At 34.8% G+C, this 18634-nt stretch overlaps 1 protein-coding gene across 1 annotated transcript in view; it reads left to right on the forward strand.

The window, feature by feature from the left end:
• Col11a1 (collagen type XI alpha 1 chain) overlaps positions 1-18634 on the forward strand; it is a 189704-nt gene that overhangs the window by 144699 nt on the left and 26371 nt on the right. Inside the window, exons 44-54 of the mRNA XM_031375242.1 lie at positions 204-257; positions 1884-1937; positions 2395-2502; positions 7597-7650; positions 9566-9619; positions 10838-10891; positions 13070-13123; positions 13715-13822; positions 14098-14151; positions 14758-14811; positions 15931-15984. Coding sequence (XP_031231102.1) covers positions 204-257; positions 1884-1937; positions 2395-2502; positions 7597-7650; positions 9566-9619; positions 10838-10891; positions 13070-13123; positions 13715-13822; positions 14098-14151; positions 14758-14811; positions 15931-15984 — 702 coding nt within the window. The remainder of the gene's footprint in view (positions 1-203; positions 258-1883; positions 1938-2394; positions 2503-7596; positions 7651-9565; positions 9620-10837; positions 10892-13069; positions 13124-13714; positions 13823-14097; positions 14152-14757; positions 14812-15930; positions 15985-18634) is intronic.

Genomic DNA, 18634 nt, shown 5'->3' on the forward strand with positions numbered 1-18634 from the left:
TCCTCAGTGTGATGCTGCCTTCGTCTTTCTATCAAATGATCAGTTACAGATAAACAAAGAGTCATAGCATTTACATTAAAACCATGGTTTTTAAGTTCTTTCGATAATTGTATTAAGGGTAAAATGTTATCGTTTAATGATAATGACAGGAATGTGGTATGGTAATTTGGAAATTAGCTTTAACATGCATCTTTTCAACACAGGGTGAAATTGGTGAACCGGGCCAAAAGGGCAGCAAAGGTGATAAAGGCGAAAATGTGAGTTCCTTGCACTGTGGTGACGGAGCATCATTCCTAATCCATTTATATGGACATGTTTCTATACTAACGTTTAGCTGAAGCGTATTTTTGTCATGGTCATTGTTTTACTGTGAATTTAAGGAGAAATAACTTAAATATGCACCTGTTGGTTTATCTGAAATAGTAACCAAGAAATCGTTTATCCTAATGAAAATGTATAGTAAAGGGATTTGGGAAATGCCTTAGACAGCAAGGACACTTGTTGCTTTAGCATGCAGACTAATGTTGAGATCCCTGATCGCATGTATGATGTAGGAGCAGCTGTAAGTCAGTCTAGGTTTGGGTTCTGTGAAAGACCATTATTCAGTGAAGTAAATCAAAGAGTGCTAACACATCTTCCTCTGTCCTTCTCCTCTGCGTATGTACATAGAGCACACATACAACACAGCCATCTTTCTCGGTCCTTCTCCTATGCATATCTGCATAGAGTACAAATACGACACAAGCTGACATCTCACTTTGTCCTTCACATATACATGTGTACATACAACACACATATAACAAACACACATACACACACATGTGAATATGCGACATAAATCAAATGAAAGTCATTTATGTATATAAATTCTCTTATGTTTACTGTAGTCTTATTAAGACAACCTGTATTCACAAAGCTGATGACAAATATGGATTACATTCTAGAATCACACAGATATATAGGTGGATCACAGTCCATTGCCAAAGGATGTCAGGGCAGGAACCTACAGCAGGAACCTGGAAGAGGGAGCTGCTCAGAGGCCACAGGAAGTGCAGCATAGCAGCTTGCTCTTCCTGGCTTGCACTCTCCCTCCCGCAGGCTGAACCTTTGCATATCAATCACCTCTCAAAAAGATGTTCAGCAGGCATGCACATGGCCTATTCAAGTAGGGGAATTTTCTCAAGTGAGGTTTCCTCTTACAAATAACTTTAGTTCCTGGAAAGTTGGGAAAAGTGTAAAAGGAATAATACCTGACTCTATTTATGGATTAGTTAATACAAGAAAAGAAAAAATTGAGATGCCTATGTATGGATGACTCATAATACCTATTGAAACTAATACCTATTTGAATTATTCAAAATAGTTTTAAACCCTTATATGTAACATGTGTGCACACACAGAAATTTTTGATGTTCATATATCAATATATTCTATGAACAGCATCTAAGAATCCTGTTGATAATTTAAACAAAATTTTTCATGTTGTTCCTGATATAAAATCACTAAAGAAATCTAATTGGAAAAAAAAAGTCTTGAAACTGGTTTATGTTAGTAGAAGAATCTATTGTTAGACATCTATAACATCCAGATACAGAGTGTTTTCATGTTTTAATAAATGCCAACGTAACTTGGATTACATAAACATGACATAAATCTGAAACTATCTGTCTACAGGGATTAAAATACTTGATAGTTGCTAAAGTAATTACAAAGCCATCTAAATGATATCTCTTTATTTCCAAAGGAATATAGAGATGCTTAGTAGGTCTTGGTCAGCCATCATGTTTTTGTTTTGTATTTTTTGTTTGTTTGTTTTTGTTTTTAATTTGGTTGGTGCCTGTGAAGCCTCACTTTTAAGATTTCTGACTTGTATGTCACTTCAGGGTCCTCCTGGTCCCCCGGGTCTTCAAGGACCTGTTGGTGCTCCTGGAATTGCTGTAAGTATTCTTACCTCTTCATTCCACAAACTTAGATACTTTTAGTTCCTTGACTAAATTTATGAACTGTTAGTTATAGATCTAGATGATCCTGTGTGCTAATAAGTTTACTTGTATTCTAAACAGTGACCCAATATAACTAGCTGTATGTTTTATAATGGCACTATTTAAATAAGAACCAGAGGAACATCATTTAATATCTAATGAATTTGAACATTATTTGTCTTCTGGACCGTACTTACTTTATTTGGTGTGACAAAATAAAACCAGCTAGACTCCAGAAACAAGGAATGCTTGTGAAGCAAACAATGGCTTATTTGCAGAAAACAATGGGAACTGAGTCTGTTTTGTAATTATTTGGTAGATTTGCTTTGAACAAATTAGCAATGGCTTCATTTCTAGAATAATGTATTATAATGTTTTCTCCAATACTGAGCAGTATCTTGCTGTTCTCTAGGGTGGAGATGGTGAGGCAGGTCCCCGAGGACAGCAGGGAATGTTTGGACAAAAAGGTGATGAAGGCGCACGAGGTTTCCCAGGACCTCCTGGACCCATAGGTCTTCAGGTAAGAGTCCTCTGCATACTTTCCACTGACCTCTTACTCTGGATGTCCAGCAGCAGAGAAACAAAGTACCTGTGTGTTTGTGCTTGTGGTGGTGGTGATGGTGAGTGTGAGTGTGTGTGAGTGTGAGAGAGACAGAGAGACAGAGACAGACAGAGACAGACAGAGAAAGTGAGAGACAGAGAGAGAGACAGAGAGAGAGAGAACACAACTGCCTTTTCATTAGGAATTCTTTTAAACGCACACTTGAAAATGCATTTCCTTGGTTTCTGTTTCTGATACATGAGGCTGTCCCTCAATTTCCATTTTGTTCTAAAAGGTAAACCACAGTCTTGTAGCTCTAATAGATAAAGAACAAAACAAAACAAAACACTTGAAAGAGTCCTCTAGAGGAATTAGTATTTCAGATGAATGAAACATTTAAAAGAATTTGAAGTGGCAAATCAACTGCAGCAGTCTCTTAATAACAAATAAAATAAATAGATAATAGATCAATGAAATTAGCAAAGTGATGATTCTATAGATTGTGAAGTATATTTTATAAACAAATATTAATTTATTGCTTAATTGATATTTGTTTTTTTAAATACATTTCACAAACTAGGAGTAGGAGGGTGACCCCATAAGAAGACCAGTAGTCTCAACTACCTTGGACCCCTGAGATCTCTTAGACACTGAGTCACCAACCAGGCAGCATACACTAGCTTATATGAGGCCTCCAACACGTATACCTCAGAGAACTGCCTGGTCTGGCCTCAGTGAGAGAAGAAGCACCTAACCCTGGAGAGACTTAAGGCCTCAGGGACTGGGGAGGCTTGGCAGGAGTGGAGAGTGGGGTGGGGTGGAGACATTCTCTTGGAGACAGGGTGGGGGAAGAGAAATGTGAAAAGGAACTGTGGGAGTTCAGGCCCTTAGGAGGTAAGGACTGGACTGTAAAGAAAAAAAAGTAATAAAATAATTGGAGAAATAATAAAAAAATCCCCAAACCAAATATTAAATTGTTAAACAGTAAAGGGCACAAAACTTTTATATGAATTTTATTATAAAGTTCTCATAGAAAACACTGCATGGTATCCAATCAATCCTCCCTGTTGTTTTTTCCTTTCCGCTGGATGATTACTGGGTTTTGCAAACCTTCGAAGCACCTGCCTATCTTCTTCCACTTGAGTGTGATGTACCTGTCTATGCCTTCTTTGAGATGATAGCTCGGTTTTAAATGACATTCATGTACAGTATGGATATTAATTTTGTCACACTAGTGATTTTGCAAAAGTAGAAACATCTAAATCACAATACCTACAATTTTGTGCAGTTACATGAAAGTGGGATAAATATATATGCAATTTTTTATTTTTAAATGAAATCAAATATTAGTTTTTAATCTAAAATATCTATGGATAAAATTGTAGTTACATTGTGATACAATATTATTAATTAGAATATAAGTATTATTGTAAAATAGCCATTGAATGGTTACTTGTCAAAATGATAAGACAATTATTCTAAATGTACAGTAGAAAATCAGAAAACCTTTACTTTTTGTTTAACACTTTTAAAGTTGTTAGGTAATTACAAATATAGCTGTGAATACTGCTTATCAACATGTGTGAGAAGTAACACATTTTTAAAAATAACAAGTAAGAATGAAAGTCAAAGTGCCAATAAATTTGTAAATGATTTAATTTCCTTTTCTTCCCCATTAATTTAACTGATCCTTCATGATCCTTTAAACATTCTACTTTAAAGCACAGATCTCATGGTTAAAGATTTTGTCTTATATTTTGTACTTATAGAATCAATAAAATAATCAATGAAATTTTAATCAATGAAATTTATAGAAATATATAATTAAAAATATTTGATGAAGTATCAAAAACCATTTATAAAGAAATTGTAAAAATGCTATATTTGCTCATAAATATTTTCTAAATAAAATTAAAAGCAGCTAATATAATAGCATATTAAAATCATCTTTATTATTTAATTGAATACTTATGGGTGATTAAATATTAGTAATTTTAGTAAATAGAAATAACAAGTAATAATCTCTAACTCAAACAAGTTTGGATTTGGAATTTATTATTTATCTCTATAAAAGATTTATGTGGTTTTGAATGCATGATATACTAAATATGTTTACACATAATTATAGAAACATAACAAGTGTAGATTCTTGTCTTGAATTCATTTGGTATTCAAGTGATTTTTAAATTAAAAATATTAAAACAAGTCTGATTCATCCATGTATCAGAGAAGAGCTAGGACATGTGAAGCCTGAGTAACAAACAGTAGGGTATCATTGGCTCATTTTTTTTCTTTGGAACAAGAGACTCTCATTCATTATGTCTCTATTAATTCTAGTAGAAAGAACAATCTGCCTTAATTCAAAATACAGTCAAGCATAACATAAAATATTTCTTTTTTTATAATTTACTCTGCTGAACTGATAGGAATGATCACATGTATAAATAGAAGAGACCATTTCAAATCATGCTTGTAATGTGAATACAAGAAAAACTGTCTTCCAATGTTGACTATAGAGTATCTAGATATGAACTCAAAACTAAAAGGTATGAACCCCTGCAAAGAGGAAATATGTAATTATCATTTTGTGTATGGTTTTAAGACTCCATTATGTTTAAGTTCAATACACTCTAAAGAAAATGGTCTCAAGTGAAGAGTTTACTTTATCTGGGTTAAATTGCATATTTAAGTGCTTAAGTCCTGTACTTGTTAATCTGGAAAGTTTCTGAAGTTAAAGCACTTGGATTTAAACTCTTAGTAATTTACGTCTGGCACATTTTATGTAGAGTGATGCCTTTCATACTCACTCAGATTAGTTCATTTTTTTTAAAAAATCTAATTAAAATTCTAGACGCTGCCATCAGAAAATGGTAACGATTTGGGAAATGTATAAGCTGATATCTTAAATATCATACTGGCATTTGAGAAAGAAAAAAAAAGACAAAATTCACATTAAAGGATCTTTCTGAAAAACAGAAGTGTGCCACATTGGAAATACTTACAAATATGTCCACGAGAGCAGTTTCTTTCCTGGGAGTCAGGTGCAATTAGTAGAACATAAAACTGTTTCCTGGCCTAAGAACAGGACAGAATGCTTTTATCAAAGGTCATCTTGGCAAATGAGTAAGCCCTGCTCTGGGAACCCTGTTTCCACTCTTTATTCTGGAACACTGTTCGAAGACAGAGCACAGATGCATTGCTGTGAGCTAATCGAGTAACTTGTACCTCTTCTATTGATGTCCCAAACACAATAGTTTTATTAGAATAATAGATTTTAGCACTGTTGCCATGTTTACTGCAGTATTAGAACATCAATGAGAGGAGAGGCAATTGGTCCTGTGAATGCTCAATGCCCCAGTGTAGGGGAATGCCAGGGTGTGAGGTGTGAGTGGGGGTGGGGGGGTCACCCTCATAGAAACAGAGAGAGGGGGATAGGCTAGGGGATGTACAGAAGGGAAACTGGGAAAGGGGATAAATTTGAAATGTAAATAAATAATATATCCAATTAAAAAAAGAATTCATATGAATTTTATAATCTCAAAATTAAAAATAATTTTGTATAGTTTACGGCATTGTACATAGATAATTACATCATTAAAATGGTTAAAAGCCAGCCGTTACTTGTATGATTCCTGCCCAATAGGAATCACAATTTTTCCCATGCACATTCTCTAGTTAAGTTACTGCTATGTGTGCTCATTTGTCAGTTATTGGTTTTACACACTTTGTTCTTCACAAGAGCATTAATATCCCATAAAATTTTGTAATAATGGAGGTTTTTTCATTATCATAGCAAATGTTGAATCATTTTTTTTTTTTTTGAGTAACCCTTTTTGACTAGTTTTTACTCAGGATTAGTTCACTTTTTCACTCAACAAATAGTTTCTGAGACTCTAGGTTTTACTTGATATTCCCACTACTTACAGGAGACTTAAAAATCAATATCTAAGCAAAAGTGGTAGCTTCAAAGTAGATAGCGATTTCATTTTATGAAGAAAGAACTGAAAATATTGCTATAGACAGAAAGAGTAAATCCACACAGCTCTGTGTGGAGGACATCAGGAGATGGAGCAGAAATGGAGTTTCCCCGTGGAGATGTAGGCAGGTTGAACTCCAGGACCTCCTGCCCTGACTCTGCCTGAGTTTTCTCGAACACTGGGTTTCTAATGTCCATTTACTACAGTGTTGTTATTACAACATTGAGAGATTGGGGGGAAGAGAGGCGTGGCAAATAGAATGGGTTTCCTACCTTGTGGATTTTTAAAATTTGCGGCTGAGATTCAGAATGTACTTACAACCTTGGAAATACATTGGAAGGCAAATTTGCTCATCTGTTACCTAACTGAAAGTGTTTCCTTCAGTAGGGCTTTTGAAAATTGATTATATAAAATATAAAATAAGAGTATGAAAGTATGAGGAGCATATTCTAGATCAAAACAGAATAAGCGGACAGCTGCTTGTAAGATCCAAATTTATATTTATTTATTGTTATAAAACTCAAAAACTCAAGTTACTATACTGTACAAAGCATGGATTGTGATTGTAAATGTTGCCATATATTCTATAGCAGGTAGGAAAACGTTGAATGTACGTATTTTAATTGTATGTTTGTTTCTGGGTCTTAATTTTCCCATATTTATTTAACTTCATATTTACTCACTGTCATTATAACTTAGCTAAAAGCATCTCTCTGTTTCTGTTCTTGTCTTTGTGGTGAGTTTGTGTATATGTGAGCACAAATGAGTAAGATTCGTGGTGCATGAGTGTAGGTTAGCCGTAACTATTGGTTTGGTCTTGCCTTTCACAGTTTGAGGCACTATCTCAATGTTTGCTGCTGTGTTGCTATTGCCTAAAAGGCCAACAAGCTACAAAGCATGGTCCCGTCTTTGCCTTCCATCTCTGTACAAACCTTAAGGTTACAGATGTGTCTGATGTTACATAGGTTTTGAGGATGTAAACCCAGGTCCTCACATTTGTCAGCAAGCCCATTAACAACTTAGACATCTTCTCCCTATCCTTCAAATGTATCTTTTAAAGTACATGGATAACTGTTTTTTAATTATGTTTTCTTAGGGGTTGCCAGGCCCACCAGGTGAAAAGGGTGAAAATGGAGATGTTGGCCCCATGGTAGGTTTGTATTCTCCAGGGATTCAGTGATACTGTGCCTGCCCACAATACACATTTTTTCACTACAATTTGTTACTTTGAACAAACGTTTTTAAAATTGTGCTACTCTTCCTCTTAAATTCTATATTTGTATTCATGCTTCATCAACAGTAAGCAAATACTGATACTATTTCAAATATATAAGTCATTTTTCTTCATTCACTTTAAAATAATGTTGTATGCATACATGACATTCAGTGGTTCACATATTTAATGAATCCCAATAACTTATGTGATACAATACCACACTAGTGTTTTGTGAGTCTTTTTCTTTTTCTTTTTATTCTGTTGGTGTGGAATATATAAAGAATATGTAGCACTCATGTAGGATTTCTATAACTACTAACTATGGAAGGAGATTAAAATTTATTATACTTTGTAACAAGTTATAGCTTTAAAGAAAAATGTATTATTAACTAGAGTATGGTAACCAAATTTTGTGTTTATTATTAGAAATCTTTACTTTAAGACTTCAACTTAATCTTTCAAACATGTGGCAAGGAAATCTTTTTTCAAAGTATATGAAACCAAATGATATTGGATAAATATATTTATTAATTGCTATCCATCCAACAACATTGTTGACAATTTCAATTTGCTTCAAAATACACATTTTAACATTTTTATGTTTTACTGAAGGTTTTTATAAACTATATTCTCAACATTTTTTTACCCTTTTCTTAGCTCCTCCCATCTACCTACTTCATGGTTTCTCTTACTTTTTAAAAAAAACACAAGCATAAACAATAGCAAAAAGCAAAAAAATCATAATATCCCACAAAACCAGAAATGAAAATATACAAAGAAAAGACCAATAAGACAAAAAGAAAAGAATTGTACGAACAAACCAAAATGAGGCAAAAAACACCTATAAGAATGCATTTGCTTTGTTTTGTGTTGGACACCCACACCAGGGCATGGGAGTCTACTCATATTTTGAAGTTTTCATAGTTGTTACTTGTATCTCATTCACTTTAATAACAATACCCACATTTATTATTTCAAAAATATTTAAAATTATTCCTATCATTCTAACTGCAAGGAGTTCACAGTATACATGGATGACTAGGCCATACGCCGGAGCAGCAGAGAACACGTTGCAGTCCTGTTCTTCGGTCTAGTGGAATGATTCCATGAGTCGTTTATGCATTCTCTTTGAGCATATGATAATATGTCACATTAGAAAAGGCTTTGATTTTAGCATGAGAAAAATTTAATGTATTTTTAAAAAAATACTAATGACTGAGTATTCACAACTTTTTATATGTTTATTTAATAATACATCTTATTTATTTATTTATTTATTTATTTACTTATTTTACTTTGAACAGTCTTAATTGCAACCAAGACATAGAGGATGTTGCCCAACAGTGTTTTAACAAATGTGTTTGTTGGTATAACTCCAGAACATATAGATGGTTCATTCTGAAAATTCAACCCCATTGTTACTTTCAATTTTAGAATATCAAACCTAAGAATCCATATACACAATAGTGTACACACAGATTACAAACAGGGTCCTTTCATTTAATTTCCTAATTCTAAAACTGGTCCTGTACTGTTTTTCTTTTTGTTCCAACTATATGTTTATTTTGTGCTGTGGCATATTTTTTCATAAAACATTATGTGCATTGTGAATAATTTGTACTTCCTGGGTTGTTCTCCTGTTTATTTTTTCTGAGTGCTGATCCCCTGTCAGTGTGTAATGGGTCATCTGCTGGTGTAATATTGTCTTCATTCAGCATGTTGAGAACCCTGATGTGCTACCATGACTGTGATTTTATAAACACACGCCTAACTTAGTTTTCTTAAAATATAAAAATGTTAAGTTCATTTGTATGTGATCTTGTCAAACTTTGTTATTTATCTTTTCTAGGGTCCACCAGGTCCTCCTGGCCCACGAGGCCCTCTGGGTCCCAATGGAGCTGATGTAAGCACTGTGAATTGTATGCTAGTTAATCCTGAAGGACACTCTGTGCCTGCATTGTATTCTGGGAAATGGTTTAAAAGACACAATGGAGATAATCACATCATGGTTTATTCTTAGAAGTGACCAAGAACTCAACAATTGTCTATTTGTGCCACTTCATTATACAATGAAAAAATGGTTTTTCTCATGAACGTGTTACCACTAATATAAAATAGACACCCAGTTCACATTAAATATATACTTACTGGTGAAAAACATAATTTGTTTCATGATAAAACGTTTTGAGAATAATATATTACACTGCATCTGTGATATGATAAATGTTCTGGAAGCAATTATTGAAGTCTTCAGTTGAAGCTTCCTCTCTGGCAATGATGTGAAAGGATTATAATTGGCTTTGAATGTAACAGTCTAGGTGTGTGCTCTGAATACCTGTTACATATGCATCCACATAAAAGCCTTTCCATAAAGGTTTGCCTCAGACATTTTCAGTCTATAAAGCATTCAGGAAAATATGTGCATCTGGGAATCCTCTCATTGGAAGAAAATGGTTTCTTCTCAGACCTTTAAATGGGACATTTCCGTGAAAAACTGGTCCAGCATTCTGAAGGGGCATTGTAGAGTTTGGAAATGTCATCTCCATGCTGGAATAACCTTCAATAGGTTTCTAGGCCTTTGTAAGCTACTTCTGACTTCCTGTATTACAAATGAAGCCACCTGTTCTCCACATTCTTTTGCATAGGGTTTATTCTTTTTTTTTTTTTTATGCCCGCCTTAAATTTTATCAGATCAGAACTAATAAAAGAGATCAGTAGCTGGTAAACTGGAAAAACATGTGTGGCTTCTATTCCCCAAAGATATTTACTGCCTAACAGGTTATTAAGGGTTTGCTTTTCCCACAAATTAAGTCATTCTTACATGGAGTCATGCCTTTGGTTCCATATAAAATCATACCACAAAACTCCTGACTTTTATATGAGCACAGATATTGGAATTGTGGTTCAGCTACAAAATACATGATAGAATCTACCTGAAGTTGGAAGCAGATGTAATGTCGTAAATTGTTTCTTGTTAGTAAATGTGGCAACTGAAGAAATTGTTACTTTTTTTTTTCCCACCCCTCAACTTACTCAGGATCCCTTTGAAAGCTCAAGATACACGTTCAGGAGCTGAGCATTTCATTAAAAGTATAACTTTGTTTCTTTTTCTACACTGCAGGGACCACAAGGACCCCCAGGCTCTATTGGTTCAGTTGGTGGTGTGGGAGACAAGGTAGGCTCATGCTGGCCGAAAACAGCCAGAATTAAACAGCTTTGACAATTGTGGGACATACTTTGTAGGCTGCTAACATGAGTTTGGTGCTAAGTGTTGTACATATATTTACATATTCAGTATTATCTATTCTACAGCCTACACAGATTGAAATTAAGTGCTGCTTTTGTGTGTTTTGTATTGACACCTGTGGCGGTGATGAGTGTAGATTGTCTCCTGTTTCAGTGCTGTGTTGGAGGTAGCGTTAGCTGCTTTTGTGAACTGGAAATCTGAGGCTTGGTTAATTACAGTGATTTGGGGACTGTTTCTTCATTAGGAAGTGACAAAGCCAGTCTCCACTTCAACCTCTGAATGTCTGATGAGACTACAGTGTCTTTCATTAGGGATAGTTGGTACTTAAAGCACAGGAAACCCTTCTCTACAGCTGATCCAGGGGAGAAAGGAGTCTTTCACATCGGAAAACAATTAATCGCTGATTTTTGTCACCTTTTCATTACTAACACTTCAGCCTGTCTCTGGCACTTTTCAAAGCAGTTGGCATGTGCCACAACATCTGTGTTCAGAACAGCTCCTTTTTCTGGTAAACATTATTTCATCTTAAAAATCTGTTCTTTTTTTTAAAAAAAAAATGTCAGAATGATTCTTTGATTTCTTATTTATGTATTCATTCTCATATCTTAATAGAATTTTAAAGAAAATCATCATTGATATTTGCTTCCTTTCAGATTTTTTTGCCAGTTTTAAGGGAACAAAAAAATTATTCATTCCATAAAATATTATACAGGAGAAACTATGTAAAATATTTTAGCTTTGGTGTTTATTATCCTAACCTTGAAACATGATTATTTTATTTGCTTTAAATTCTTTTTTGACATATTTTACTTTATAGTTAAATTCATTTATTTTCATTAAATGAGTTAACTCTTCAAAGAGCACTGTAATGAGACTAGACTGTTTTATAGTGGTGTTTACCTCTGCTTCACATTCAGGCTCTTGTATTTATAATTAACTGCATGTGACTCACTATTCAAATAGCTCATTAATTACTAAATTAGAAACAAATTACACTTTCTAGCTCTTCATGGGTAAATAAGGCAATTTCTTTGACAATTGTTTTTAGGAGCTTTGTTTATAATCTCAAAGTGAAAGCTGTATGTTGAGACGGATACAATTATTGGAAGAAAAAGCCTCATCGCATATAATTGTTCTAGCATAAAACACATGTCAAGCCATTGTTTGAAAAATCCCACAAGCTTTACCCGTGTGCCTTCTTTCTTGAGAACATGTCCTGAGTGCTCTGAAGCTGCCCAGAGAGTTAGGAATATTCTGTAGTTCCACTCAACAATTCATCATGCTTCACCTATGCCCTGAAGATTGTAAATGCTAAGAGAAAAATTTAAGCACTTTTTTATGTTTACACATCTTCTATGAAACTAATAAAAATAGGCACCTTTTCCCAGATATTTGGAGTTTGGGTGAAGTCTCATACCATGGTAATGTATGTAATATATGTATGTAATGTATGTTAAAACAATTTCCTGGGAAATTGTTCTTTTCACATAAGCATAAACAGGAAAACATTCATAATATCTTCATTTAAATATAGATTATAGTTTTCTAAGTCATTCTTTATTGTTTAGATGACTTGGAAAATAATCATTTCAATTAAAGTGAGATAATAAAAACTATCAAATTTATAATATGTAAACACTCAAATGTAGGAATTTTGATTACTTGCACTCAGTGTCTCCCACTGATTTCCACTAAGTTCCTTCCATAGGATTATCAATATAGGCCGATGTATTTTGTTAGCATGAGAGTGAATTTATGATCACTTGTAATTTGACATCAATGAAGTTGATTGTAATATAATTTTGATGGCACACAAATGCAAACTATTAGAAGATGTTGTGGTTTTTGTTATGGCGTGGTGGTGAGATGATTCATGTGCTTGATTGTATCTCTCAAAACCACATCAGCATTTAATCTGTTTCCTCACTTGAATTACTGAGGCTAGTAGTCCTAATTCTACTTCTTCTTGTTAGGTTTTTTGATGTGTTTTAAGCCATACATAAATGTAGAAGGTAGTCTAAAATAAGAAAGTCATGACAAATGTATTGTTGCTGATGAAAAACACCATTTCTGTGTTTTAATCCTCATGGGATATTTTCTTTGTAGGGTGAACCTGGAGAAGCAGGGAACCCAGGGCCCCCTGGGGAAGCTGGCTCAAGTGTAAGTCCTTTAGTACTAAAGCCAATATTGAGCTTCATTAGACCTTTAGGAATTTTTTTTAAAGAGTTTGAACATTGAACTTGAATCATAGCAGAATTTTCTTTTTACTCTCCTTTTCTGCCCCAATAAATATGAACATAATTCAAAGAAAAATATGTTTAATAACTGAAAATCCTACAGATACTTTAACTAGTATATACATTTTGTAAGACTGCATTTGCATGAGTGAAGTCATTAAAACTATAACATGTTCATTATATACATTGTGTTTGGTGAACTGCCCATAATAAAAACAAACAACAAACCTTGCTGTATCCAATAAACATATATTAATTAAGGTTGATTATTCTAACATAAATTAAGCTATAAAAAAATACTACATTCCCTTTGCCACCTGGAAGTCTTCTTACTGCCTAACTTACAGGGTTCATGGCCACTGACCCATAGCTCCTGTAGTTCAGATTCTGACAGATGTTTTGAAATGCAGAATCAAGACTCCAATAGCAGAGCCCTTTCCAGCCCACTGTACTAATGTGCAAACCTTGAACCTGAGCTTGTAAAGTAACCCTTTCTTTTCTTTGTGTTCGAAAGGGTCCCAAAGGAGAGAGAGGAGAGAAAGGAGAAGCTGGGCCTCCTGGTGCTGCGGGTCCTGCTGGTATTAAGGGGCCACCAGGTGATGATGGACCCAAGGGGAACCCGGTGAGTTTGTCTCCTTTAAAGTGAAATTTGTAACCCACTCATTGCTTAGCTTTTCTAGATAGACTAGAAATGTGGGGCTCTGGTGAAACCTATGGCATTATGGCATCTTATATTTTCACATATAGTCATAGTTTCTTTCAGTTTTATTCATTATTCTATCTGGAACACCTATCTAACCAGTCTCTGAGATAACTTTAATCTGTTAAAATCAAAGTACAACATGCTGATACTTCCTTTATAATCTGTTTATTGTCCTTTTTTTAACATCTCTCTAGGGACCTGTTGGATTTCCTGGAGATCCTGGTCCACCTGGAGAACCTGGTCCTGCTGTAAGTGTCATGGAGTAAGAAAAGGATGCTTTGGTGGGGATGCTCCCTCAGTCTTAAGCAACAATTTAAAACAACAACAACAACAACAAAAAAGTGTATTAAAAGGGAACTTCTACAGTCAGAACACCAAGTGAAGATAATCACATTGATGACAATATCTATCTAACTGATGACTCTTGCACCTTGGTTATATGATGCTCCTCTTTATTTGGACAACCATTGAGACTTTTAGATTGCCCAAAGAGAATACAGGAGGGGCATCTATACTTCTCTTTATAAAATTCAAGACTTCCTTTCTTAATCTTGTTTACTATGTAAATCCTACCTGGAATTGCTTTACATCTGTTCCTGATGAAAGGAAACACTGGGGTTCCACACTAATTGTGCCTTCAAACATTCCTAATATCAAGAGTATTTTGCACTCAGCTAGGTGTGGAAAGAGCAAGAGATGCCATAGTCTGAAAAAATATGTGGTATAGTATTGATTGTCCATCAGATCACAGTTTATTTCAACAGTGTTCCAAGACAGTCTGTAGAAGTGTTGTATCTTTATAATAATAAAATAGAACAAGAAATATTTGGGTTAATTTTCACTGTCCATTACAGGGGCAAGATGGTGTTGGAGGTGACAAGGGTGAAGATGGAGATCCAGGGCAACCAGTAAGCAAGACCTTACTTTTTTTTTCAAATCTTGCATAGCCTCATACATTTTTAAAAAGATGATTTAAAGAAGTCAAGTTAAGTCAAATTTGGTTGAATGAATCATATCATTTTATATGTTGTGTGTGCATTTCCAAAATATGTCATTATAGGTTTATGAGCTTGTCACACTATATCAAATTCTTTTACTTAGCAATTACTTTATAAAAAATGTTTTATCTGCTCTTCTTTCATACAATATATCTAGACTGTAGCTTCCCCTCAGCTCCTCCTAGTTACCCCTCCCCCTATGTCCCCTCTTCTCCCAGAAAAGAACAGGCCTTCCCAGAACACCAGCTAAACATAACACAAGACACAATAAGACCATGCACAAAGCCTCACATCAAAGCTTGATGAGGCAGCAGCCCAGTAGAAGCACAAGGGTCCCTAAAGCAGGCAAAAGAGACAGAAGCACACCCACTCTCACTTGTTTATAAAAAATACTTTTTAAATACAAACAAGTAGTATAAAAGAAAGACAAACTAGTAGATTGCTGAAGTTCCCAATCTATTTTAGCCAAGAAATTAAATGAAAGTATAATATAGACATTTTAATTTTTTTGAAAATACATAGTGTTTAGCCTGGTGGGTTACTTAGGAAAGCAAAATTATGAAGGGAATTAACTTTAATACAGCTCTATTTCTTTGAAGGATCTCTTTCTTAAGTGTTGGAAGTCTAAGGTATACTTATGCACACATTCCTCATAATTCTCTCCACAGTAGCATTAAAAAGTGCTAATATTGTATGAGAAATTTAGAGGTAATAGGTAGATTTACTCGGAGTTTGTAATATAAAAGCTGTACATGTTTCTGTTAGGTGTTTACTAAATACCTATTACCACATTTTAAAGGGAATTTGAGCCACCTTCTTGTATCTATGAAGAAGTTTGCTGAGTAAATATAACAGTTCACTCTATGCACATCTAGAGGCATTTCGTGTATGTGAGTGGTAGGTGAGGCTTTGAGGAATGAGTGATGTGTGTCCACGAGACAGGAGTCAGTTTCAGCTCATATAGGGAGGAATTTTGTTGGTTAAGAAAAAATACCTAGCCTATTAAACAGTGCATTTTTACATTTCTAGGGTCCCCCTGGTCCATCTGGTGAAGCTGGCCCTCCAGGTCCTCCTGGAAAGAGAGTAAGTTTTTTTTTTTTTTCATTCATTTGAATTATTCAGTATATGTTTAGATTGGTGTTACCTGTGCAAGCTGTAGGCAGCTTCCAAGGAGGCTGGAAAAATAGCCACGTTCCTCAGTGTGTCAGAATCGTAAGTACCTCAGAATAAACTTTAACCATTTTGTTCTCATAGTTGGCATGAATCAAACAACTCCTCTCTCTGAACAATGTTAACTGCTGTTAAATAATTTTAACCCATAGTGTTCTCCAAGGGGTGAAATATCCAAAGCTTAGTGCGCACCTTGTAAAAGAATGAATGCTTAATGAGTAGATGGAGCACAGACATGCATCTATATTGTAGATTTTTTTATGTTGTCCAACTTCATGGACTTGGCGTCTTACTGGGGTTTTACTGATGTGCAGACACCATGGCCAAGGCAACTTTTTTATAAAGGCAAGCATTTAATTGAGGCTGGCTTACAGTTTCAGAGCTTCAGCCCATTGTCATCATGGCAGGAAGTGTGGCAGTGTGGGGTAGTAGACATTGTGCTTGCTGAAGTTGCTGAGAGTTCTCCATCTTGTTCTGAAAGCAGCCAGGAGGAGATTATCTTCTTCAGGCAGCCAGGAGGGGGACTCTGGATCACAATGGCCATACCTGAGCATATATATATGAGACCTCAAAGCCCTTCCTCAACTAAGGCTATGCCTCCTTCAATAAGGCCATACCTCTTAGTAGTGCTCCTTCCCCTCAGCCAAGAATATTCAAACCACCATATTTGGAAACAAGATTTTTAATGAAGCAGAGTTTTTATAAAAATCTATAAAATCAGTGTAGTTGCTATAGTCAAAGTAACTGTTGTTGGTCAGGTGGGGTGTCTCAGTGGGTAAAGGTGATTGCCAGCAAGGATGATGTCCTATGTTCACTTCTCTAGGTCCATATACCAAAAGGAGAGAACTAACTTCTGTAGTTTTCCTTTGACCTCCATACACATGCCTTGGCAAACATGCATACAAACACTAAATAAATAAATATATAAAAATAAATAAATAAAATAAAATATTACAAAAACAAATTGTGACTATAGAAGAAATTTAAAGATTTTATTTAAACTAGAAATAACAATTTTGTGTATTTTTTTAGAGATTTATTTATTATTATATGTATGTACACTGTAGCTGTCTTCATAACAGAAGACGGTGACAGACTCAGGACTTTAGGTAGAGCAGTCAGAGCTCTTAACAGCTGAGCCATCTCTCCAGTCCTATTTTTTTAAAAAGATTTATTTATTATTATATCTAAGTACACTGTAGCTGTCTTCAGACACACCAGAAGAGGGTGTCAGACCAATAATTTTGTGTATTAATGGACAAGAGCTTGATATTTTAATGTATATCTATAATACACATTGACAAAACAGGTTAATGACCTTTTCCTCTCTTCATATTTCTAATGCTTGAAGGTCTTGATTCATAGACTATGTATTAGATTATTATGAGCTATAGTCATCCCCCAAGTATACTGAGGTCTATAAAAACAAGTATTTTTATCCTAGCTGTGTATTTTCACCTGTTCACTAGTAGTATTTTATCCTTCCTCCACTCTCATGTGTAATAACTATCCTATATTCAGTTATCTTTTACATATAAGTGAGGACAGGGGCCACTTTTCTTCTAGTGTCCATGTCTGCCTTATTTCATATGATATATGTCCTCTGATTGCATTCAATCTTTCATAAATGACAGGATTTTACCTTTCTTTATGACTGACTAATATCCCAATTGATATAATTGCCGCCTCTTCTATAAACATAGGTCTGTTGATTCCACATCTTAGCAGTCATTACTGTTGCCACAATGAGAATAAGAGTGCTGGGAGCTCTGCTTAGTGGGCTTAATTCCCTTTGGAAATATAGTCACTAAGGGGAGAGGAAGATCATATGTTAGATCCACTTTTGCTCTTTTTGAGGAACCTCCACACTGCTTTCCTTGTAGATGCACTGTTTCTAATTACTGAAACCATGTATGGCAGTATCCTTTTCTGTATCTTTTCAGCCTTTGCTGTTTTGGTAATAGCCATTACCTTATGAGCATTTCTAAAGCATCTCTTGTTCGTTTTTACTTCTTTTGACAAACATCCACTCAGATAATTGGCCCATTTTTAATCAGAGCCCTCATTTGGTAGTTGTTGCTACTGATCTCTCCAGTTCCTTTTATGTTCTTCACTTTAATCTTTTGTCAAATAGTTAGCAGAATTTTTTCCCCGCCTATTGATTTTCTTTCTCTGTAGAAGTCTTTTTTATTTGACACTATGGCATTTGTCTACTTCTGCTTTCCTGTGTTTTGGCAAGCATCAAAAAATTATTGTTCCCATAGATGTCTAGTAGCATTCCCACTATGCTTCAAGTAGTTCCATGTGTTTGGTTTTTAAAGTATGGTCTGTAATCCAGCCTGAGATAATTTTTATAAGGAACGATACTTAGGGATCAGTCCTCAATATCCTTTTTAGTACTGTTTGAGAGAGTCTTTTCTTTCTGAAATACCTTCTTTCTTACCCCTTATTTAACATTGGTTATCTGTAGATGTGTGGTTTCTTTCTGAGATCTCCAATTTTTAACACTGGTCTATCTGTTTTGGGGTTTTGTTTATATTTCCCTGCTTTTTTTTTTTTTTTT

The sequence above is a fragment of the Mastomys coucha genome, unplaced genomic scaffold, assembly GCF_008632895.1.
Source record: "Mastomys coucha isolate ucsf_1 unplaced genomic scaffold, UCSF_Mcou_1 pScaffold16, whole genome shotgun sequence".
In the NCBI taxonomy this organism is placed as follows: domain Eukaryota; kingdom Metazoa; phylum Chordata; class Mammalia; order Rodentia; family Muridae; genus Mastomys; species Mastomys coucha.